We start from the raw sequence: 24131 nt of genomic DNA on the forward strand, positions 1-24131 counted from the left end.
TTATAATCGTAAGGTGTACAAACAACAAACCTCTTGTCTAATATAATAAAGTGTCGGCCAGAGAAGCCGCTTCTCAAGCCCGAGCCATCTAGAGATCATTACGATGCTGCTGCTGCTGCTGCTGCTGCCGATGCAATTCATGTTTTCTCCTTTGCCAAAGATATCCCAGCTTTCTTCACCAGGATCTTAGGAGAATGCACCGGAGCCCACTGCTCCCATGACCAAGACTAAATAAGCAAAATGCATGTTTGTGTCATTGGGTTCATGTAGCACACTCACTGCGCTTACCTTACCCAGGGCCCGGGTGACTTGGCCCTAGGAAGGGGAAGGTACTCTAGTGTACTATAGTACTTCTCTGACTACAAGTAGACCTTGACAATCAATGTACTGTACCTATTGACTTGTTTGCCGTCGACTAGGTAACTACATACTCTATTTACTACCTGAACTACTTACACTTAATTCCCGGCGGACTGACTGACTAGCTGACTGACTGACTTAGGCCTTTCCCGCCCCGCTTTTCCTGCCGAACAAAGACCGAAGCTCCTAACTAGAAGGTCTAACATGTTGAACCATGCGACAATTTCCCGCGGCTACTACAACGAAAAATGTCGGTGTTGATGTAACAGGGAGTTTGGGATTGTCACGGTGTTCAAGGTAAGCCCAAAGATGAATGCTGTCTTCCTTCTCTCTTCTTTTCCTTCCCAGCCTGAATGTGGGCGCTTCACTTTGTTTGTAACCCCGCCTTGGGCGACCGCGCGGCGGCCAACTATATGACCGAACCCACTCCCCCTCCCATACCGAATAAACTGCAAGCTCTTTGCTTTCTTCTCACAACCTCCAGGCTAATAAATATGTGGCGAGAACAAGACTGCTTGTCACCCTCTGCTCGCAGAATAGGATAGCGTAACCCCAGCGTTCCGTTCGGGAGCGCTTCCAACGCACCTCGGTGGCCGCCCAAGAGCTTCCTATCGGCCAGACCACCCACATACTCTTCTTCTAAATCGAGCTTCGGTGCACCGAGTATAGTTTCATCACAGAAGATCGCAGTCAGACGTACGAAAGAGACGTACACTGGAACACCATGTCGGCTGTGCCGTCCCTGTTGAACGACACCGCATCCCACTCAGCATCCTCATCCGACATGTCCCTTGACACGCGGTGGGCATCCAATCTTGCAGGCCATGCGCTCTTGGTAGATGATGGAACGGGGGCTCTCATCGTTCCGGCTCGCGATGACAGTCACGATCGTCACTATCCCTACCTCTGCCTGTTCCACATCCTCGACTGCCACATCGCATTCGACAATGCGCACGACTGGCGAACTCACGTCCTGAGCCATTTCCGGACCCATGCGCCGCCCAAGACGGCCCGCTGCCCCCTGTGCACCGGACAGGGGGCAAAATTCCACGACACGGCCGATCTGGGGGCCTGGGACGCTATGCTCGACCACGTGGACTCGGTCCACTACCAAGAAGGCCAGTCCCTCGCCGGCAGCCGGCCCGACTTCGAGCTGATGCAGTACCTCTATGGGCAGCGGATCATCAGCGTGGACCAATTCAAGGCGATGCAATTGCCCCCTTCGCCGTCGAGTCCAGCGTACCACCAGTCGCACGAATCGGTCCGGGCAAATATCGGCTCGTCCGACGAGCCGTATTGCGCGCCGTACAGTCGGCGCCGAGAAGAGCGGATGCGCGGACAGCGGCGAGGGGTGAGTGTGGTTTGAATTCTATTAGATGTGTCGAGTGGGTTGAGGAGGCGACCGGCGAGCCTTTCTCATATCCTCGCACTCAGTGTTTCTGTCTAGGCTTAATGGTCCCTGCCTTGCCTTGAGCGCTTTTGTAGATGTTTCTCTTAGCTGTTCTCTTATGTCTTGTCTTCAGCGTATGGTGGTCTTCGGTCACGCCGAGTTTTTTTCTCAGGACGGGCTATTTATCATGCTGTCAGCTGAAACAGATTGAGCTTTCCATCAGCAGAAGTATATTCCGGCCGTTCGTAGCGGTGTTATGACACGAGGATCAATCAAGTAGCGTGTATCGCATGCAAGCGTAAAGAGCCTGCAACGTCACGGCTCGCCACATATAGTACGTGGAGTAAATGTATATGAGTATAGAGCCCAGAAATAAACTCTGCTCTTCAGAGTATATAAACTAGCGCGAGCTCCATCTTTGAGCTTCACATTCGAGCGACCATGTCTTGATAGACTCCACATGATAGAATGACGACTGCACCGAACAAACAGAGCAAACACCTCCTTCCGTTCGCACCAACAACTTCGCCGATGCAGTGCTGTATGCTCTCCATCCCACCTCAAAAGCCCCAGCGCTGGAGATTGCTTCCTAGCGCAGAATGAGAGCTTCATAGCCGTTTCTTACTGAGTCTGTGCAAATAGAATTGACCATTTAGATTGCGCCCGCATCTCCGAAGTTGAGCGAACCCCCGCAATTGACACGGCCTTGATTAAACTCCCACCCAATACTTTCCCCTCACATCATCTCGGTGTGAAGATCCAGAAAAAGACAATGGAACGCCTCTCGATCAACGAGCCCCCCGCCGGTGGCCCTCAGGGCAATGCGCCGCAGGGATTCCCGCCCCAGAACAACAACACCCTCGGACCCATGACGCATGGTCCCCCGCAGCTGCCGCCGCAGATGTTCACCACAGCGGCTCAATTATTGGATTTGACCGACAGTACGTGAATTCCGCCTGCGACTCGGGCTCTCGCCGCTAGGGGGGGAAGTGCTTGGATCTTGGTGGACGAAAGCTGACACTTACGCCAGAGAAGCTTGTTTTGGTCTTGCGTGACGGAAGGAAGTTGATTGGCGTCCTGAGAAGTTGGGATCAGTTCGGTATGCCTTCACACACACATTTTGGAGCAAAGCACGGGCAACTCTCTGGAGAGCCTTCTGCTTGCTTTGCGATTTGGGAACGACAATCTCATTGCCTCTCTTATGCAGCCAACCTCGTTCTCCAAGATACCATCGAACGCCTCTACTCGGGGAATCTGTACGCCGACATCCCGCGCGGCATCTTCCTTGTCCGTGGCGAGAACGTATTGCTTCTCGGAGAGATTGTATGCCTTCTTCTCTACTCGCTCGGGGATGGCTAGACTGGTTGATATTTTGTATCTTGTGTACGAGCTTGTGACTGACCCGAGATTCTATCATCGCAGGACCTCGACAAAGAAGACGATGTGCCCCCTCACCTCCAACGAGCGTCGTTCCAGGAAGTGTTCGAATTGAAGAAGCAAGAGGAGATCAAGCGCAAATCCAACGACAAGAAGCGACACGGCAAGTTACAGACCCTGGGATTCGAGCCAGAACACAGCGGGGAGATCTTATTCTAGAGACTGCCCTGAACCCCACCATTTCCATCGCATTCCGTTGCACGGCGGCTTGCGTCGGCCATGCTGTTTGTCACAGAGATAAGAGCAAAACATAAGGTTGGATTCCGAGGGGCAGGATATGGGAGCTTGGGTGCCGGTTGCAACCCCCAGCTGCCCTCCAGGGACCGTTTGCAGGGAGACAGGTCGCTTGCCGCTGATCCCTTACCCGGGCGGCGATTTTGAATAGCTGTGTAGAAGGTGTAGGGCTGGCGGACGACTCTCCCAATGGCTGTGAAAGCTCGTCGATCTCTCCATGGGAGCGAGAGATGTGCTGGGTTCGCGGATAATTGGCTGGAAGGTGAACCATATGTGCGTGCGTGTGTGTGTGTGTGTGTGTGTGTGTGTGTGTGTGTGTGTGTGTGTGTGTGTGTGTGTGTGTGTGTGTGTGTGTGTGTGGTGAAGACTGAACGAGAGCACAGGCTATCGTCTCTGATGTTCCGGTCAGCTAGTGTGGATGATGGTCATGTTATGACGATTTTCATGTCTTATTAGAACTTCTATCTATTCTGGTTTTCTTTGCTCTTTCCGACATTTTACATTCAGTTGCCCAAGGTGTAAAGAAGGAATGGGGCGCTGGCTAGTGAGAATATTGCTCGTGTAGGCTAAGACTGGACTCGCGCCAATTGTTCACAAATGAACCGACTAGAATATGATACCTAGTAGACAGCGAGGAGGAATCCACCACAGTCGTGATTCAGTCTCTTTCTTCTCCGCTGCGAATCTGTTATCGCGCTCTATCGATAAACGGCGCCAAGAACCGCCCGTACCTTTTTTCACCATTCCAAAAGATCCCGCCGCCGGACCACAAAAAAAATCTCCGCATCCACCGACTTCTTTCAAACCCTCCCCCTCCTCCCAATCCATCCCAGATCCTCTGACCGTCTTCTCAACTGCCTGTTGGTCGATCGTTTCATCATGGCGACCCTGGCGGAGAAGCTGGAGAAGATCAAGTCTCCCAAGCTGCAGAACCAGCAACATGTAAGGCCCCCCGTCAAATTCTCGTCTCTTCGGCTTCAAGATCTGGAATTACTCCAATCTTCCTCGCGACACAACGTTATTGACCAGGACGACCATTCTTCCTAGACGGCTGTCGTGCTCTCTGCAGTTGAAGACACACTCCGCGATCAGAAAGCCGATTTTTCTGCCACAGCTTATTTCGCCGCGCTGTTGGCGCTTCTTGGCCAGTCGATCTCCGCTACCCAAGGCATTGTCAACAAGGACCTCGCTACATCCGTTGTGTATCTGCTCGACATCACCACCACATATGTCCCTGCACCGATCCTTCGCTCCAAATTCTCTCATATCCTGACCAGTCTCGCGCCGGCGCTCTCCCTGCCCGAAGTCGAAGCCCCGCTCCTCCGTCCGTCGATCGGCTGTCTCGAGTCTCTCCTCGTCGCCCAAGATGTCGCGGCCTGGCAACTCCCACACACCCAAATCAGCCCCCGTCGGGCCATGGCTGGCTTGCTGAGCTTGTCGGTTGATCACCGCCCCAAGGTCCGGAGACGTGCCCAGGATGCTTTGATCAAGGTCCTCAAGACCCCTCCCCCCAGCCCCTCTTTGGACCACCCGGCTGCCGACATGTGCGCGGAGACTGCTATGCGCACTCTGGGTGATAGCATCGCGGCGGCCGCCAAGGCGAAGCGTGGTCGCAACGACCCCCAGAACCGGGACAACCACGACCCTCTCGTCATCCACTCCCTGCAACTCGTCAAGACGATTGCCGTCGCTTCAGGCGGCTGGCCGAGCAAGAAGATTGAGCCGCTGTGCGAGCTCCTGATGAACGCCTCCCGGTCTACCAACGAGTATATCACCATGGGCGCCTTCGAGGTGTTCGAGGTCATCTTTTCCAGCATGGCCAACGACTTCTCGTCCTCCAAGCTTCCTCGCCTGCTGGAGGCGATCACCGACCTCAAGCCCGCACAGAACGACTCGCAGCTGCTCCCTCCCTGGATCGCCGTCTTGTCGCGCGGATACGATGTGTCCGCTCAGACCAGCCCCGAGGATACCTTCGAGAAGCTCCCTGGCCTATTCAACATGATCTCCGGCTATCTCGCCTCCCCCTCGCGCAACATTCGTGTGTCCGCATCAGAGTGCTTGGTCTCGTTCCTTGCAAACTGCATTCCTAAGAATGTTATTATCGAGCCCTCGGTCTACGATGAGAAGACACTCGAGAAGCTGGCTAAGGCTGCTATGGACCTTCTCTCTGTGAAATATCAGGCCGCCTGGGCCGAAGTGTTCAATGTTTGCGCGGCCATGTTCGACAGCTTCAAGTGGCGCTCGAGCCCCTTCCTCGATGACATTGTCAAGACGATCGGTGAGCTCCGCACCAACGAGTCGTTCCACGGAAAGAAGGAGGCGGATAATGTCCTGGGTAGTGCTATTGAGGCCATGGGTCCCGCGGCAGTCTTGGAGATTCTGCCTCTGAACATCATCACCCAGAAGCCCGGCCAGCCCGGTCGTGTCTGGTTCCTCCCTGTTCTTCGTGATAACGTCACCAACACCAACCTTTCTCACTTCCGCTCTGAGTTCGTTCCCCTGAGTGAAGCTCTGTACCAGAAGGTCATGGCCTACAGCTCCGCCGAGAAGGATGTGGAGATGAAGATCTTCGAGGCCCTCGTTCAGCAGACCTGGGCTATCCTGCCCGGTTACTGCGAGCTTCCTCTGGACTTGATCGAGTCGTTCGACCAGAGCTTTGCTGAGCTTCTCTCCAACGTTCTCTACAAGCAGACGGAGCTGCGTGTTGACATCTGTCGTGGTCTGCAGAACTTGGTTGAGTCCAACCAGGCCATATTGTCCCTTGAAGAGGAGGGCGATGACCTGATCCTTCAGCGCAGAATCACCAAGGAAATGGCTGCCAAGAACATTGCCCATCTGGCCGGCTTCGCCAGCAACTTGTTGGCGGTTCTGTTCAACGTCTACAGCCAGACTCTTCCCCACTACAGAGGCTTCATTCTTCAGTGTATCAATGCTTATCTGAGCATTACCCCCGAGAAGGTAAAGCGAACGTGTCTCGAACACCTATGACCTATCAACTGACAATCTTGCAGGAGCTCAATGAAACCTTTGCGCGTGTTGCGTCTATGCTCGAATCCTCTGTGGTTTCCGAGCAGGAAGAAGCCAAGCAGGGCACCCAGCAGCCCAGCTCTGGCAACAAGATGCCCCCTACCTCCCACACTCTGATCGATCTCGTGATTGCTATGTCCATCTATCTGCCGCGTTCTAGCTTTGCCAGCTTGTTTGCCATGGCTGCGGCCATTCTCAACGGACAGACTGGTGATCAGCAATTGATCAAGAAGGCCTACAAGCTCATTCCCCGTCTTGCTACGACGGATGCTGGCAAAGCCGCGCTCCAAGAACGGAGTGGTGAACTTCAGACCCTGATCCTGTCTACCGCCGACAAGACACCGTCGTCTGCCCGCCGCGACCGCATGCTGGCTGTTCACGAGCTTATCACTTACCTGCCCACTTCTGACTTGCACTTCATCCCCGCCGTTCTCTCTGAGGTCGTCCTGGGTTGCAAAGAGAGCAACGAGAAGACCAGAACTGCGTCCTTCGACCTGCTCATCCACCTTGCGCAGAGAGCGACTGACTCGGAACGCAACCCGGCTGGCACCGTCATCCGTAACTCCCTTGTGCCTCACATGCCCGACAACGCCCCCGATGCCCCCGCCACCATTGAGGAGTTCTTCACCATGGTTTCTGCTGGTCTGGCCGGTAGCTCACCTCACATGGTTGCCGCGTCCGTCACGGCTCTGTCGCGCCTGTTCTTCGACTTCCACACTCAGCTCTCTGGTGCCATGAGCACCGATCTTGTGCAGACCGTGGAGCTCTTCCTTACCAGCAACAACCGTGAGATCGTCCGATCCGTCCTGGGCTTTGTCAAGGTCGCGGTTGTGGTTCTGTCCGATGAGGATCTCCGTGCGCGCCTGAGCAGCCTGGTCCCCAACCTGATGGTCTGGAGTAAGGAGCACAAGGGTCGTCTCCGCAGCAAGGTCAAGGGTATTCTCGACCGCCTGATCCGCCGCTTCGGCGCCGCCCCGATTGAGGAGCTGGTCGGCGAAGCCGACCGCAAGTTGGTGGTCAACATCCGGAAGCAGCGCGAGCGCCGCAAGAAGAAGAGAAAGGAGGGCGAGCAAGGCGACGAGGACGAGGACGAGGAGAACGCTGGTGCCGCCGGTGGGGCCGACAACAACGCCAAGGGTGGCCGCACCTACAGCAACGCGTTCGACAAGGCTGTGTACGACTCCGATTTCTCCGACTCGGACGACGACGCTAGCGAGATCGACGTCGATGAGCAAGGTGGCACGCACGCCCGCGGTCGCGGTCGCGGCAACCAGAACAGCAACAGCAACAACGGCCGGAGATCCAAGCAGAGCGAGCAGTACATCCGCGAGCTCTCCCCCGAGGACAACCCGCTCGACCTGCTCGCGCCCGACGCCCTGGCCAGCATCTCGACCACGAAACCCAGTGTGCGCTTCCTCAACACGGGCCCTGGATCCCGGAAGAAGCGGAACGCCAAGTTCGGCCCCGACGGCCGTCTCCTTCTGGGTGACGACGACGACAAAGGGGACGTTTCCACCGCCTTGGACGATAACAACGGCGGGGAGAGCGGCATCAACGCCTACGTCCAGGCCGTCAGTGGTCCTGACGCCGTCCGCCGCGGTCAGCGCGGTAAGCTCAGGATGGCGCAGTCGCAGAAGAAGAAGGGTGGTGGTGGCGACGACATGGATCTGGATGAGGATGACACCGCCGCCGTCGCGGCCGCGACCAGCTCGCGGCCCGGCCCCGGGCGTCGTGGTCTGGGCGTGCCCAAGTCCCACGGCCCCAGCGGTGGTGGTCGCATTGAGAAGCGTCGGGATGGTCGCGGCGGTCGACCCAACGGCCGCGGCGGCGGTGGTGGTGGTGGTCGCGGTGGTGGCCGTGGTGGCCGCGGAGGCGGATTCCGTGGTAGTGGAGGGTTCCGTGGAAACAGAAGATAAGTCAGTTGGAGGAGGTAATCCAGGCTGGTCAATATGTGACAGCGAGGAGGGGTGGAAAAAAGGCAAGGTTCGGAGCCGAGGGATAGGGGTAAGGGAACGGTCCGACATGAATTAGGACGTTATTTTTTATTTTCTCTGTGAAATGATTCTCGCCGATATCTTGATACGCATTTACAACCACACAACAAGTACAGTTTGTTTGTTTGCATTCTTCGAAATTTTTCCAACAAAAGCACGTTCCGTCTATTGAGTTTCCCACGAGAGATCAAGTTGTGCTGCTGCAGTCTTCTCTGGGGAGATTCTCAAGCATAATGAAAATTTTCCTTTCTGTTTTGTCCGAACGACATAGAATGTTTGACTCTGGTCTGTTTCTGGTTCTCGTTCTTGTCGATCTCTTCTGAAATGTTGGTATCTTTATACCCTCGTCTTGCTTTGTCTTGTTCTGTCTTGTCTTACTGTCTATGTGTCTAGTCTGTTGTCTGTCTATAATCTTTAGTCTGGATATCAGATGCTCAATTTGATTGATCCTGCTTCACTGATAGCCCTCTGAACTTCTTTCACTTTCACTATTAGGACATCGAAAAAGGACTGTAACTCCTTAAAGTGATGAGTGGGTGTCTGCACCACTGGAGACTGAAGAGCAATATGCGCAAGACCTGTGGCTAACTGTGTATGAGTCGTCCGGTCCACCCTCATGTCAACTGGCGTGATAGCAGTCTCATCTCCTGGAAGAATCATCCAGGCATCGTGACAGAAGCCTATCATCGTACTTGATTATCGGCTAACCCGCAACACACACACACACACACACACACACACAGAGAGAGAGAGAGAGAGAGAGAGTTACACATATAGACAGTTAATGCTTCACCCCGAGGGATACAGGCCCTAAGCCTTTATCTCCATCTTCCGATTCTCACATACCCATCTCAAGCGAAACTAGCCACCAACCTACCTGATGCTCAATTACCATACCTCCACCCCTATTAAAATGCAGCGCCATTTTCCTCCAAGTAAGTCACTGCCCCCCCACCCCCACCACAGGATCTGAAATAAGGTCGAGATCAACCCGAAACTAGAACTTCCCGGAGTGACTTCTAGCTGTTGCGACCACACCTACCACAATACACGGCCCCTGCCGCTTTAGGGAGCACTATTCTCGGAGGAGCGAGCATGATCTCTAGGTGAGCTAGGGTGGGTGCACGCTTGACTGGGATCAGGAAGGGTACCAGCCTGGTTCACACTCTGTGGTGTTCTTGGCTACTGGCTGCTGGTTACTGGCTACGAAAAAAGAATAGACATGATAAGATACAGTACAGGCAGACAGTCCCAGTCTTGTTTTCTACCTGTGGCTGCTTGTGAAGTGTCTTGGTCCTATTCGTTCAATAAATAAGGCACCGGCCGGGGGGGGGGGTGGATAGTTTACAGTACCTATAAGTTAGGGGTTGTGGTGGTGGTGAGAGTGAGGGTGAGGGTGGGTTAGGGCGGGCGGGTGCCCCACGTCTGGGGGATCATCCACCCATCCATCGCCCTGGCCGTTTCCACACACACCCCTGAGTTTTATCGCGTTTCACTATAGTTTGGGGATCGATCCCGATTATCTTATCTCCTACAGTACCTTTCATCTACGAGTACTTTTTATTTCAACATCAGAATTGAGATTGTGATCGTCCGCAACATAAATGAAGTATGTGACAAGGTATGATTGGGTGGTTGCGCGGGGAAGACGACTCGAAGAGTCACGGGTACTAGGTCCTCCTTCTGGTTAAGGTTCAGACAAACAAAAGCAATTCATTCTAGAAGACGGTAAGGAAGCCACCACCCCCCGCAAATTTGCAACCACATCCACTTTAAAGCTCTTCTACTTCTACGGCAAAAGAGACACTTCTCTCCAGACATCGAACACCACAAGTGAATCATCTTAACCAGCAACAATCGACTGGCAAGGTAAAATGTATGGTTGTCGAAGATAAAACTAATCCTATAATCCAGATAGCGCCCACTCACCAAAAAGAAAAATCATTCCACATATCCCAAACGTTGGTATCATGCATGCATCAAAGAAACAGCCCAGACGAGATGACGCTTGATAGAACAGAATCAGAAAATAAAAATAAAAAGAACAGGCATTCTACACGTGGCGTGACCGCGCGGTGCCCTAGGACGGCGACTTCCGGGCTTTCCCCAGCCATAAGTGCCACCATCTGCTGACTCCGAGGACCGCGGCGCGACCATCGTCTTTACGCTCCGTGCCGTCGGGGTTGCCCATCACCATGGAGAAGATCCAAAAGAATGCGGCGATCCAGGCGGGCAGGAGAATCGCGATCGAAAAGAAGGGCGACAGCAGCAGGACCGAGATCAGCCCGCCGACCGTGTATGATTCTATCGGCTCGTCCAAAAACGACCCCTCCGGATCATAGATCGGTTGCGTGGATGCCGATCGCCTCGACGACCGTCGCAGGCAGACCAACCGCTCGTGGATGTGTAACTGCGGTACTAGAAGGTCGCATAGTTGGGCACGGAAAGACGTATTTCGCAGGTATCGAATGCAGGAACAGAGGCGGAGCGGGGAAACGAGGAGGACGAAGAGAAGACCGAAGACGGTATACAGGGATGCGATAAAGGAGAAGACAGGAACAGGGATGGAGAGTCGGAACTGCACAAAGGGAAGCGGTCAGCCACGGCTTGCGCCACGATACGACGAACCATCGGGAAGGAAGCAGACGTACCAACATGAGGAGCGCATCAGGCTCTTCCTCCTCAGGGGTGATGTCCTCCACGATCGCTCGTTTATGCACTCGAGCCGCGCCATTCATGTGGTTGTCGCCCGACATATACGAGGAATGGTCAGTCCAGCTGCCCCGACCGCGCCCTTCTTTGCGCACCGCCTCGCTCGTCATCGAAGCTCGGGTTACCAGGGAGCCGTTCTCCAGATGCGACGCCGCGACGACGGTCTCTGGCACGATAATGGGCTCCGCACTGGAAGGGTATCCAGTGTCCACGGACCCTTGGTGCGGGCTGGGGATACTCCGCCGGCGGGAAGGATGGTGATACTGCTGCGTATGGGAGTCTGACGGCTGAGGGTGAAGGGTATCGTAACCGGAGTCCCGATCCGACGGAGGGGAGCTGTCCACTCCGTGGGGATGACGCTGAGTGGGCGATAATGGAGGTGAGTCCGAGGTTAGATGTGCAGCGGGAGGAGCGGCAGGTATAGAGTCGGGAAAGTAAGCGGTGATGAGTGGGTTGTCACCTTGGTGGTGGGCAGCAGAATGGGACATCTCCGGCTGCCTCATCGTGGGTGGAGAAGAGGGAAGGAAGGGAGGAAGGAAGGGCGAACAGGTAAGTATCAAACAGGAGGTTGGTAGGTAGTAAACAAGGGCGCAATCGAGGTCGGGGAGACCCCCTCAGAAATGCCGCGGCAGCAACACAAGGTGGTACAAAGGCATACACAAAACAGCAGGGATGAGTTCACCGCATGGCTTTCAGCGCAAGGGGGTGAAAGGGATTTTTGTTTGTTTGGGTGGTATGGGTGGTAGGTGGTAGGTGGTAGCCGGTATAAGATGAGCCACAGAGACTGAAGAGGCTTATCAGTTCTGGTCAAGGCGGAATGAGAGGAGGAGAGGAGAGAGGGGTAGGGGGGGTGGAAGGGAGGCACTGAGTGTGTCTGTGTTGTGTGTGTGAGAGGGAGAGGAACCAGGGGGGGGGAAGCTGAGATCTTTTGTATATCTGGCAGAATAAAGGAAGTAAATACAAGGGAAGGAAGAGAGAGGGGGAGGGGGGAGGAGGAGAGCGGAAAGAGGAGGAGACGAGAGAGCTTCGACTTATACGAATGCCATGGACAACGACGAGGTTACAGAGCGGAACCTCCCAAGAAAAGACAAGAAAAGATGATCATGTCGAATTTCCCAGGACGAACAGGAACAGCGGAAAGGGAGGGAGTTCTGGTTGAAAGCAACTCTTTTTTTCGCTGCCAAGACGCCCAGCTGCCGAGCCCTTGGCATGGGCAACGTCAAAAGCGTGTTACGGCCAACAGCATAGCGTGGTTGGAGGGTAGGTTTGGGAGGGGGGGGAGAGGAAGAATAGAAAGAGAGTAGAGGGAGGAAGTTGATGGTGGTAGTGGTTCCAGCGATCAAACGGAGGGGGGAGGAGGGAAGTTCAGCCGGAAGCGGACACAGCGCGGAGAGGAGATAGGACTGGAATAATGACAGGAATCATAGGAAGAGTTAAGAGTAAGAGTTAAGGGGGGAGGGATGAGGGGGAGGAAAAGACTCAGGAGGCGGTGGAGGAGGAGGAAGAGGAAGAGAATAGCAGGAAGAAGCGAGAGTAGTATTCAGGGCTGGCCCAGACTGGGGCCATGGTGATTGATGATTTACCTTCATCCATCACTACGGGTAACTATGTATATGAGTACGTACTCTTGTCTCATATTCGCAATCATCATACAGTTTTAATTGTGGAATCTTTATCTGACAACTTGGAACCGCAGTGGCAGAAGATAATTCCCCTTCATCCTTCCCTCTCTTTTGTCAGGCTCTGTTTCACTTGAACTGCCAAGACGCCAAGGCTCTGCGGGGGGATGCGGTGGCCAGTCAGGCCGAGAGTCATTTGTTCGTGATCCGCATTCGGAGATGGATTGTTGGCCTTGGCGGGATGATGGCCAAGTCACTTAACCTCTTTCCAGCATAGCGTCACCATGGGATGGGGCCAATCGGCCAATGCTACCCTACCTACTTACAGTCCCCGGTCCAGTTTGTAGTATTAGTTACCGCTCACCCTCGCTAAGTCAATGCCGGAGCCCGGGGTCTTTTTTACCTTCCGACCGCCTGCAGCGGCACACCCAGCCCCAACTGGCCAACTGCCGTAATCCAGACCAGGGGGGAAAAAAAGGGAGGGGTGTGGTCTGAGAGATGCAGGCTGAGATGACATTTTATTGATTGATTTAATGCAGGATAAAAATAATCCTCATTTATTTAGATTAGATTCGCAGTCCATGCGGAGAAAATTCCAGGAAAAGAATCATCCCACTTCAGCATGACGTTCCGGGGGGATCCCCAAGCCTGCCTAGACCCTGCCTGTTCCGTGGGAAGGAACAGACCAACAAACCCTGACTGACCGAGAGACCGAGTCTGACTGATCTGAACTCCCGCCGAGCATTGGCGGGTGCAAAGACACCTCGAGTACGGAGTAGATAAAAGATTGAAAGATAAAACCCAAGTGCCAAAGTCGTGGGCGAGTTAGGATCGTTCAACTTTCGCAGCCGGATTGCCGTGTCCAGCTGGTCGATCCGTCAATAAATTAGGTAACGCCGACGCCTGGTGGCGCTTCACCAACTCTTATTTCCTCTCGCGGCGTTTTGTCCTACGTACTTATATTAGGGATTGTCTAGTTCTAGCGGTTGTCGGGATCGTCTTCCAATCTCCTTAACCGCAATCTGGCTTACTTACCTACCTACCTTCCTTCCTACAGAATCGGACTACATAGTGCTCACTTCTCTTACACAGATGGATTGACCTCGAATCTTGAGTGGTTACGATCGATACTCTCTCCGATATCTCCGCCCGAGACGCATCGATTGATTCCGGCTTCAATCGCAACTTTCTCGGACTTAGGGAGGCAGAAAGAAGAAAGGAGTCATGACATGACCTGTCCACTGCCGTCTGGGCTTGTGCGTGTCTTGGACCCTGGGCACTCGTGATAGCGATTTTTCCGATGAAGACGAGAAAGACCAGAAGGGCGAAAGGGAAAAAAAAAAGAAAGATTCAGAAGAAAAGAGGGGAGTCGCACAGTTTCACTGCTCATCACAGGCTGGGCAAACCAGTCCTGTTGGTCCGCCAGGAGATCCAACCGAGTCTCGGGTCTTGGCCTGCCATGCCCAGAACGTTAGGCTGCAACAATTGTTCTGCTTGGTCAGAAAGTCGATCCGTTCGGTTGTTTGCGTGGCTTCCATGCCGGTCAAGCCTCCTAGGAGAATATGATGATGATGCTCAATAGTGGACTTGACTGTATGGTGCAGTCCGCCGGTGAAACCCATGGCCGCGAGCAACAAGGGAGAGAGAGAGAGGGAGGGGAAAGCTCCGGCACAACTATGACTGTGTTTGTCATACATTGTAAGTTAGGATCCGCCCATAGTTTACGTCTACGGTCTACCCCAGCAGTCCATGCATGTGAAGCTTGCGGGGGTGACGGGTCGTGGTTGTCCTCCCCTTCTCTTCCCCCCTCCCTCCCCCCTTTTTCAGAACGGTCGGATTTTGAACCCTAAAGCATCTTTGTTGTCCTACGGGTTGTTCTGCGGGAGAAGACACCGGGGGTTTACCATCCGTAGTTGAGTGTCAGGCTGAGTAGACATCTCCCGTTGGGATCGCAATTGATTGAGGCTCGTTAGTGCTTATGGCACTCTCAGTGTCGGCCTGAGTCATGGGCTCAGTCCTTGGGTGCTCGACCATGACTTTTCCTGACCACCCGCACGTCCGTATACAGCTCTGATATAATCCGAATCTTACCACCCCTGGCTACTATCGATCACCTGATCATTTCCAGGAGGGAGCTCGCTTCATCACTGACCACGGAGAGGTCTGACTTGATCTTTTTTTGTTTCTGATAGGTTCATGTACCCTTGCGTCGCCTGGATGTAGTTTCGCTGAAGGCAGTGAACATAGAGTTGATTCTCCATCGTTTCCATGGCTAGGATTCTGAGACAATTCGTCGCAAACCATCGCCTCGAATATATGCGCACAATCGTGGATGGAGTATAGTGTATGGCTTGAAGTACTTCTTCGGTATTCCCTCTAAACCAGCACACGAACCTGTCCTCACCACCGCATCCAATCTGAAGCAGACCAACGGCACACCTCAGCCACCGAAGCAGCTACCAAACCCACAGCTTCATGTTTCCCCTTCCTCATCCCGAGAAATTCATCTCCCCTGCAAGGAGACTGGCTCGCAGGTACCGATACCAAGGACGCACCTCCCCAAACCCGGAACCACCCCTGCATCCGACAGGCCGATGAGGAACGAACCCGATGAGGAACGAACCCGATATCGTCTGGGCTCAATCAGGTGCGCAATGGTGCGCCCACATCGATGACGCAGCTCGCCCCGTCGACTCGACCGGGCCATCCCTTCTTGTTCTTGTTCTTGTGGGGGATCCGTTATCTGCAGATAGTGTCATCGTTGCTGCTCCGAGCAGGGCACCGATGTCACGGGAGATGTTTTCCGGTCCCACCACTCCAGCTCGAACAGTAGGGATGGGACGATGCGAGAAGTAGGTGGGATTGAGCCTCGAAAGAGAGCTGTCGTGATTCGGTGGGTGGGGACAAGGATCGTACGATTCTTTAGGGAGTTGGGTTGGGGTGTTGCTGTCTACTGAGTCACTCTGTGACACTGGGTATGGAGGGACGAGTCAGTGGTTGCAAGTGGGTTTGTTGGGGTTAGCTCTGCATGGTTGGAGGTGTACTGTGAGGTGAGTTGGGTATGTTCATGGGAATATGGCAGCTAAGGTCAAGATGTGTGGTTAGGTCGGATTCGTTGATCAGAGGCTTCGGGGGCCGAGAATCCAGCATTGAGCTATGAATCTTGATGGTCACCAGCAAGAGGGTTATAGCTTGCGGCGTATGTTGCATGGTATGAGCCAGCCATCTCGGATAGTGCTATGCTTCTGCGTGGTTGCTCGAAATACTGGAACTCCGCTCTGTGGACCTCAGCCTCATCCCAACCTTGTGGGGTTGATCTCAGACCAGTGGGGATAATTGCTGTGTTGGAACATATCATTGAGCTATGGTGCCAAGCCGGTTGGCATTATTAGAGGTGCTGGAGATACTGGCCCCTACTCTACCTCACCACCAAGACACCACCGGCATGCCTGCTTCCGTAGGATCTCAAGCTCCTTCCATGGTCTTCGGAGATAGAGACCTCTAGTACAACACTAATCATCAGGTAGTCGCGTCTAAATACGTTCTTCTCTCCCCTTCGGGCAGTGCTAGCACATACACATCCACGCCATACTCCCTACTTGAAACCTCAATATACCTTCCCCCACCACAGACATAATAAGATAGTCACAAGACCCACCCCTTGTTGATATCGAATTGTATCTTTCTATGCCGCTATAGAAGTAAAAGGGCCACTTTCTTATCCTCTTGTCAAACAAGACACTTCCAGATATCTCACCACCGCTCCAGGAGATATCCGGGGCTTTGCCCAATCGCCCAAGAGTTCTTTTGTGTAGTGGAAAACAAGACTTCGTCCCCTGTGGGCGTTCCTGAGTCTGGCGACATCACCGCTCATTTTTCATTCTGCTGCTATCCTGGTGAAATAATGCATACCGGTAGTCTCCAAGCTGATAGACGCACTCTGCCCTTGCTATTTCATAGTCCACCAAGAACTCATGTCAGGCATAACAAATTCTCAAAAACCACAGATGACGGAATGGTCCACGGTCCCCAGCACACTCACAAGCCGCCTAACCATGTCAAGGATATGAATCAAAGATTTCGGTCCCAAGCGGAAAGGCCATTCATCATCTCAATTCTTCCCAGCCTTCGTGTAAAGGTAACAGAGAAAGGGTTCTTTCCAGGGTCGTGCGAGAGAATAGTCTTACATTCTCGGTGTACCAGGCGGAAGTAGCAGGAAACCCAAGCCTCTACTGTAGTCTTGGTGTCGTCTGCGGGTCCTGATTCTGGTACTGTACTCTTCCTTTTGATGGAACTTGTATGGAACCACCAGCCATCTCCCCCCTTTGGTTGAGATTTAGTGACAAACGCTCCGCTAAAATGCCACCTAACCACCGTTCAACCCATATTCCTGCTTCTACGGTCCCACCACAGCCCCAGTACCCTTAATTCAAGGCACTCAAACGCTGCAGGCCACGGGCCAATTCCGTATATAAACAGAGAGGAATAATCCCGGGAATAGCAGATTGTCACTCCGAGCGGGACAGCATCTAGCCTAAGAGGAGACGCTGATCTACTTGAGTGAGAATCATCTGCTGGCGAGACATAGCATGAACCATAGCGAGATCGCATACTCGTGAAGGTAGCCAATCTCCAGAACACGAACGTTGAGGATTTTGACTCACCGTAGCTCTTCCTGACCACGTTGGATATCTGGCTCGATGAATCACTCGATACCAAGAAGTTGAAGGGGGGGCCCAGCGAAGGAGTCCTCTGGGATGGTGGTGCGATATATGAAGTCTGTAATTTTCTTTCGGGAGAAACCCAGATTATCGAGCTAGTGGGATCATGCTCGAGGGGGGCGGAGAACGAAAGGAGTACTGGCAGACCTGAACCACGACTTATAAGGCATCTCTCGATGATGAGATACTACCTGTTCAAGAGTTGTGGTCAAGATAAGCAAAGCAGAGAGGGGAGTCTAGTAGCGATCCAATCCTGATACTAATTCACACATCCGAGAGGACACGCAGCTCGGTTGCAAGTTGATCAACAGGTCACACCCATCCTATACCACAAGTATGTAGGTCGTCTTGAGCTAAGTATCCAGACACGGTCTCCACGCTCAGCTACACCTGTCCAATCCCAGATCTACACTACTATCACAGGCGACTTAGGCCAGATCGGAACGGAAACCTGCCTGTGATGTCGAATTCCTGGAAATCTACCACCGTCCTAACAGCAGATTTCTGAAAGTACTCCATCCAACCCCGCCCATCAAGAGACAGTCTCACATGGCAGCCAGCCGGGGCCCTATGCTGCATGTTTCAGCCCCCCCGGGCCAGTTCAGCTGGCTGCCTAACGGTGCCTTAACTTCTGTGCATAAATTGGGGTGTCTCAGTAGCTCCACAGCATAAGTTAAGTTAGTGCTTGTGCTTAGCTAATATTGTGCATCGCGTTGCTTCGAGTCACATGATGTAACTAGTAGGTAACTTACAGCACAGTACCCGTCCGAAGAGCCAATGGCCTTGCAGCCATTGTGCAACCCGTTGGGTTGGCAAAGGATGAGGTGGCGGGCCCGGCCTACTACCTACTCGCTGGAAAGGAACCCTCAAGTCAGCCCGGCCTCAGCTAATTGCCGTACCTACTGAATTAATTTCCCGCCTTGTTGAAGGCACTACAGCCCTGCCATGGAACACTGCAATCTCGGAGGCCTACGAAAGTGGAGGACAGGCCTGGGGTTTAAATTGTCCCGCCCGCGGCTTACTAGGTACTAGGTAAACTAAATTGAAGGAAATCCTTCTGAAGTGCACCAGTGGGCTCAACGGCCCTCCGTCCCTTCCTCGGCAATGGCAATGGCAATGGCAATGCAGCACCGGGTGTTGCTGTTGCTGTGGCTCGAGCCGCAGCGCAGCCTCAGGCCGATCTTGCAATCACCCTACAGATCGAAGACAAGCATTATGATTCTCTAGATAAATAGCTCAGATTGGGTCAACAATGTAAAGCCACGGGAGAATTCAGTCAATACTGGTAGTTATAGCCCACCAGAGCAAAGAATATACTCCAGCAGTTGGGTCAGCATAATCACCAACTCGATCCCACCGAAGCAGACTCGGCTCGGCTACTACGGTACTGTACCTCTTTTTTATCTTGATCTTCCTAGAAGGATCAAGATGCCAGACGGCAGAGGCGGGGGGGTCACTGTCATTGTGTGTGTTTGTGGACGGGTGGGTGTGGGTGGCTCCCCTCCCACTCACACACTCCCCGCCCTTCTCTCGGCCGGCCCCGGTGGGTGTGTGGGTGACGATGAAGCGCGCGACACGTCCACCGTGTTTTTTCCCCCGGAGGGAGGGTGATGAGATGAGATGCTTTCAATCACTAATACTAGCTAGGTAGACTCTCTTTCTCGCTTTCGACTATGGATACTAGTCATCTGGTTCATCTTGTTGGGGAATGCGATATTAGTTTTCTAAACCCTGCGGCAGTGGGAGAGATGAAGAAATATATAACTATACAAGATCCTGAGCGGGGCGACCTTTTTTTTTGGTTTTCTTTTTAGGGGACAGAACCGGACTAGGTACGGAGTACAGCACCGGTAGTTGCTAGTCCCGTAAACAAGGTTACTGAATTATAGGATGGGTTGCATGATGTTGTGTAACGGGGTGATTTTTTCTTATGGGAGATGCCTACCTCCGTATCGTATATTCCTCCCCTATCTATGAGATGGAAGGTTTTTGCTCAATCTGGGGGGTTTTCCTTGAAAGTAGAAAAGGAAAACATCCTTGCGAAGCCATGCAAAAGAACCCAGACGAAGCTCCCCTCCCGTCTATTTAAATTGAGACATACAGGACCGGTAGTTGGCGGTAGCTGCTGCTTATCTTATTGTTTAGATTCCCAGGGCTGGAAGTACCTGGCTCGGTGGGTTAGCTAGGTTATATTTGCGGAGCATGGTCTGCCTCTCCGCGGGCCCCTTCCTATACAGCAGCACTACTGCTACACAATGCTGTCGCAATACAGCGCAACGCACACACGCACGCGTGCAGAACTGGTACTCAGTAACACATTACACACTTTCCCCCTCGGTGCAAGATATCGTAGCAGAGTCACCAGATCAGCCTGTCAAAGATAGTAGTCACACATGGTGGGGAACACCGCAGGGGCGATGGGGGGGGGTTGTTGTACAGTGCTCCGTACAGACACTCAGACTGTGGGACTGTACACTGTACACTGCAGGAGCAGGAGTCCCATGTAGGCAGCGAGAGGGATGGGGCCGGGGCAAAGGTGAAATGAAACTCAAAAACCCTGGACCTGGACTGAAAGACTCATCGGTTATTGTGTTGATGGTTTAGTAGGTACGGTACTACTCCCAGGTTATTATTTGTTGACAAGGGGATTTCTGGAGTTGTTGGTTGGCTGGCTGGCTGGTTGGCTGGCCGCCCGCCCGCCCGCGCGGACCGGGGCTGGTACTGGGGCTGTTTTGTGTGTCCCGAGCTCAGTCGTTGCAAGACTGCTTGCTGCAGGCATGCACGCACATATGATGGAGGCACTGTACAGTACACTCCGTACCCGTACATTTTCCCGGGTTGTTCTGCCCAGTAGGCGCCATGCATGAAGTGGTGATAGTTGCATCTGAGAAAAACAGGGATGAGATCGATACTGTAGTAAATTCTTACCGCCGGGTGGGGAGGGATGGTGTGGGAAGGTAATCTGTCATCCCAGCCGGTTCGGTCAAAGGGGGGAGAGGGTGATGTGAATCCTTCCCACCTACGGAGACTGACATTGGGTATATATAGCCCTGTCGATTGCCATGCCTGACGACCCTGTGTACACACCGCATCTCCTCAGATTATTCAGGTCGCATGGCCTACCGCCAGAGCACAACTCATTTGCTTAGGTATGTGTATCCCTTCCCGAATTGTGCACGGTAAGACAAAATGGAATCCATCTCGAAGAGCAGCCAGCCGGGTCCGTACGAACTCGTGTCTTCTGCAGATTTATCCTTTTTTTTTTTTTTTTGCTGTTCCTCTTGAGTAACCCACATACCGACTCGATCGCCGATGTAATGTGCACACCTGTTCTCGTGTTTGAGATACATTGCTAGGCGGAATCTAACCCGTAGTCAGTAGTATGTGGGGGAGTTTTTTTTTCCCTTTCGGGGTGGGCACTGGGGCACGTAGTCTAGGAAGTATGAAGTGTGAAGAATGGAGTGGGTGGGTGGATTCTTCTGACTGGCAGCTTTCCGGACGGTCGGATACTTCCATTCAGGGCTGGAAGAGAGAGGGGAAAAAAAGTCGCGAAGACCGAGTACATCAGGACTAACCAGTGTAGGTAGGAAAGGCCAGGGCACGCACCGTCCCTCCACCACGGGATCAGTGTCTCAACCCAACAGGAACAAGCAGAACCCTCATCTGACATACTGCCGTGCCGGGTTGAATCTGTCGATTCCATTGGAATTCGATCTGTTTGGGATTCAATGCCATTCAAAGCCACCTAACCACACCGGTTCAGTCGTATTGGCAATGGACACAGTCTCTGGGGGCGGATCTATCAGGAATTTGATTAGGTGCGAACTAAACTACTCGAAGGAAAAGTCAAGGTCGATGCTCGGATCCGACAAAAGGGGCCTAACGTAAGAATCACGAAGGGGGCGTTTTCTTGACCTGGCCGAAGGAAACCCCGACCAACCCGTAGGGGTTTAGGGAGAAAACCAGTAGGTACTAGGTAGGTAGTTACCGGCTGGCTCCGAGTCTAGGCTGGTATGTCGGGGCTTTGAGGGGAGTTGGGGAGAGAGACCCTGCGGTGAGTTGGACCGGCAGCTAAAGAAAGTTCTAGGGCATCAACCGCCGTGTCTAGGGCCAAGGATTATTTATTGCCTGTCCAGAAATACGAAAATGCAAGGTGGCATTTTTCTCACTACACACAAGATGAAAGGGAAGGGTGGTGAGGTCATCAGGGAAGAAGAAAGGGCCAGCCAGATTTTATGTGATGATGAAAAAGGGAAAAGAGGGCAAGAAGCCGTGGACGGAAGGGCATTGATCCCAAAAGAGAAAAAAGAGAAAGGGAAGGAAAAAAGAGGGGGAGGAAGGGGGGAAAAGCGCGCGAAGAAGAAAAAAGGATCGGCCCACACCCAGGTGATGTATCAAGATCATCGAGACATCAACAGAAAAGCCGACGGATCAGCATCGGGTAAGGTCCACTCCAAGGAATCCGTTAGGAATCCGTGGCTGTTGCCGGAGGCATCCATTAGTACTGTACACTTTGACTTAGCACAACTTTCTCATGCGTGGGATCTGGGATCTGGGCGGGCGCTTAGGTAAGCCCGTTGCTGCAGTCCGCGGCTGAAAAGCAGCCTCTTAACAGTCCATGACGGAAGGGGTGGGAGGAGGGGAGGAGGGAGCGGGAGGGATGAAAAGAGCAGGAAACCAGAAAATCCATTCTCCTCGCACAGAGTGATGACAATGTTTGTCTGTACCACAAACCACGCAACCTGGTAGAGCGTCCATATTCGCCTCCTGAACCTGACGTCTACTACCCCTCCCATGCAGACAGCTGCAAGTCCACACGGACTGTGCCAATCTGTCAGACGGCTGAGCATAGCCGGCAGTGTGCAGCCAGCCCAAGATTGCCGCACTGACAGTGGCTGGCCCTTCATGTCTGACAGCCGGGAAAGAGAGATGAACTGGTGAAGAAATGAAGTTGAAGGGTGAAGGGGGGCTGATTTAAAAGAGGGTTTGACTGTTTGACTTGCTTTTCAGGCTGGGTAGTAGTAGACCGATTATCGTTGTGCCGGAGTACGGAGTACTGAGATTTCGGATCGAGCCATGGAAGAGGGGGATGGAGAAAGCGTGATTGAAGATTGGACTGCAGAGGGTCCTACGCCATATGTACAGTACGAGTAGATTATACGCAAGTGCATGTATTGTCCGTTAGGGCCCTGAGGCACTGTGGGAGGAGGTCATTGGGGACGGCAGGACGGGCGCGACTGGCAAGTGCAGCATTTGGGTTTTTGCAGGTGGTCCGAGTGCGGAGTACGCCTCATGCCTCATGCCTGACTATCTAGGCTTGCTCGGGAGCTTAGGTTGTTGAGCTTATGCATTTATGGCCATACGCCAGTCATGTAGGTCGGTTGCAGCCCCACTTACGCGGGCAGAAATTATTGGCGTCGTTCCGCTACTAATGCGGTTGATTCATTGGGAAAGAGAATATTAATCGAGTAGGTTTCTCTTTTTTCTTTTTATTTTTCTTCTTTTTTCCATTTTGGGATTCTATTCTTTTGTTTTTTTGTTTAATCTTTTTTTCTCAAAAATGACAAAGTGGCACGGGGAAGTGAGGTCGGGTGGGTCTGGCTGACCATGGTCCACCTGCAGTCTTTCGGCGAGTCACAGCCGGGGGTTCGTGCTAGACTTACCACCCTCCCCATCCCTGAAGGTGCATTTTTGGCTCCGGCGCTTGCATCCTCGTCAAACACTGCCCTGTTTCGGGGCGGTTCGACTCCATACCCACTTATTTTTTCTCCCATTGACTCCGCCCGTCCCCATGCGCGGTCCACCCCCCGTTTCCTTCTGTAGTGTGCACTCTACAGTCAGTCTCTTACAGTCGCACTCATCAACTGGTTCTATGCCTGGTCCCATTTTCCCTTTAGATTTTCAGTGGTATATAGCACTATGTCCCGTAACTGGTCAGGTCACTATCACATTCGCCCCCGCCTGCCAACATTTGACACTAAGCCCTTTCCCGCGATGGTGATACAATTCTCACTGTAAAAGTTCACCCCTCATCTAGAGTCGTTCGCTAATTGCACATAAGCGATTCGCATGGAGGGGGTGATATATCCTCATACTATTGTTTACGCTCATTATAAGAGTACAATGAATGAGGTTATGTCATCATATGAGCTATAGTTAGGAGTATGCGTGGAGTGTGCTTCTAGCTTTACAGCCTCAGGCATCAACTCTGAGTGCTTATTGCACTGAATCAAAGCACCGCTGTCCCGGTATGCAAATTTAACCAACAAAAACAGCAGATAGTAAACTTCCGCATATGTGCTGCTGTACTGCTGTAGCTGCTGTAGCTGCTTCGGCTGCTGCTGCTGCTGCTGCTGCTGGGACGAATGCAACGCCCCCCAGACCCAAACTGAAGTTCGGCGCCCGGAAAATATTAACTGTAAATACCCGCGGACACGACTCCAGATTGTCCCCACCCGCTAGGCCGTTCCTGGAGGTCGAGCTGCCTGTCTTCGGCTTGGCGCCGGACGACCGCCATCTCAGCTTTTCCGTGCTTTCCTTGGGTTTCGTTGACTGCTTCAGAGCTGCACAACCACTAGCGTCTCTTGGCGTTTTTCGCTCTCTACCACCAGCCCCTCGACCTTCCCTCTTCCTCTTC

At 53.0% G+C, this 24131-nt stretch overlaps 5 protein-coding genes across 5 annotated transcripts; 3 read left to right on the forward strand and 2 right to left on the reverse strand.

The window, feature by feature from the left end:
• The first annotated feature begins 602 nt into the window (after positions 1-602).
• Positions 603-1996, forward strand: BO72DRAFT_453581 (uncharacterized protein). Its single transcript, XM_040946014.1, has one exon. The coding sequence runs from the start codon at positions 1085-1087 to the stop codon at positions 1724-1726; it is 642 nt and encodes a 213-aa protein (XP_040795570.1). The 5' UTR covers positions 603-1084; the 3' UTR covers positions 1727-1996.
• A 294-nt stretch (positions 1997-2290) lies between these two features.
• On the forward strand, positions 2291-3781 carry BO72DRAFT_453582 (U6 snRNA-associated Sm-like protein LSm1). The gene is made up of 4 exons (XM_040946015.1): positions 2291-2691; positions 2781-2849; positions 2958-3073; positions 3173-3781. Exons 1-4 carry the CDS (start codon positions 2523-2525, stop codon positions 3344-3346), a joined length of 528 nt encoding a protein of 175 aa, XP_040795571.1. The 5' UTR covers positions 2291-2522; the 3' UTR covers positions 3347-3781.
• Positions 3782-4219: 438 nt separating this feature from the next.
• BO72DRAFT_313868 (mRNA-binding protein RRP12) lies at positions 4220-8497 on the forward strand. Its single transcript, XM_040940536.1, has 3 exons — positions 4220-4363; positions 4469-6379; positions 6433-8497. Exons 1-3 carry the CDS (start codon positions 4301-4303, stop codon positions 8362-8364), a joined length of 3906 nt encoding a protein of 1301 aa, XP_040795572.1. The 5' UTR covers positions 4220-4300; the 3' UTR covers positions 8365-8497.
• Positions 8498-10348: 1851 nt separating this feature from the next.
• Positions 10349-11954, reverse strand: BO72DRAFT_313887 (uncharacterized protein). The gene is made up of 2 exons (XM_040940537.1): positions 11094-11954; positions 10349-11020 (listed from the first exon to the last, which is right to left on the reverse strand). Exons 1-2 carry the CDS (start codon positions 11655-11657, stop codon positions 10523-10525), a joined length of 1062 nt encoding a protein of 353 aa, XP_040795573.1. The 5' UTR covers positions 11658-11954; the 3' UTR covers positions 10349-10522.
• Positions 11955-21612: 9658 nt separating this feature from the next.
• Positions 21613-22742, reverse strand: BO72DRAFT_453586 (uncharacterized protein). The gene has a single exon (XM_040946016.1). It carries the CDS (start codon positions 22399-22401, stop codon positions 22027-22029), a length of 375 nt encoding a protein of 124 aa, XP_040795574.1. The 5' UTR covers positions 22402-22742; the 3' UTR covers positions 21613-22026.
• Positions 22743-24131: the final 1389 nt, after the last annotated feature.

The sequence above is a fragment of the Aspergillus fijiensis genome, assembly GCF_003184825.1.
Source record: "Aspergillus fijiensis CBS 313.89 unplaced genomic scaffold BO72scaffold_97, whole genome shotgun sequence".
NCBI classification, from domain to species: domain Eukaryota; kingdom Fungi; phylum Ascomycota; class Eurotiomycetes; order Eurotiales; family Aspergillaceae; genus Aspergillus; species Aspergillus fijiensis.

Bases quoted from the DNA above. Each gene is read 5' to 3' on its own strand.
- BO72DRAFT_453582 (XM_040946015.1), top strand. From the start codon at position 2,523: ATGGAACGCCTCTCGATCAACGAGCCCCCCGCCGGTGGCCCTCAGGGC. The intron at 2,850-2,957 runs GTATGCCTTCAC...TCTCTTATGCAG, and splicing joins GAGAAGTTGGGATCAGTTCG to CCAACCTCGTTCTCCAAGAT. The intron at 3,074-3,172 runs GTATGCCTTCTT...CTATCATCGCAG, and splicing joins TATTGCTTCTCGGAGAGATT to GACCTCGACAAAGAAGACGA.
- BO72DRAFT_313887 (XM_040940537.1), bottom strand. From the start codon at position 11,657: ATGAGGCAGCCGGAGATGTCCCATTCTGCTGCCCACCACCAAGGTGAC. The intron at 11,021-11,093 runs GTACGTCTGCTT...CCCTTTGTGCAG, and splicing joins CTGATGCGCTCCTCATGTTG to TTCCGACTCTCCATCCCTGT.
- BO72DRAFT_313868 (XM_040940536.1), top strand. From the start codon at position 4,301: ATGGCGACCCTGGCGGAGAAGCTGGAGAAGATCAAGTCTCCCAAGCTG. The intron at 4,364-4,468 runs GTAAGGCCCCCC...CATTCTTCCTAG, and splicing joins AGCTGCAGAACCAGCAACAT to ACGGCTGTCGTGCTCTCTGC. The intron at 6,380-6,432 runs GTAAAGCGAACG...ACAATCTTGCAG, and splicing joins TGAGCATTACCCCCGAGAAG to GAGCTCAATGAAACCTTTGC.
- BO72DRAFT_453581 (XM_040946014.1), top strand. From the start codon at position 1,085: ATGTCGGCTGTGCCGTCCCTGTTGAACGACACCGCATCCCACTCAGCA.
- BO72DRAFT_453586 (XM_040946016.1), bottom strand. From the start codon at position 22,401: ATGAAGGGCCAGCCACTGTCAGTGCGGCAATCTTGGGCTGGCTGCACA.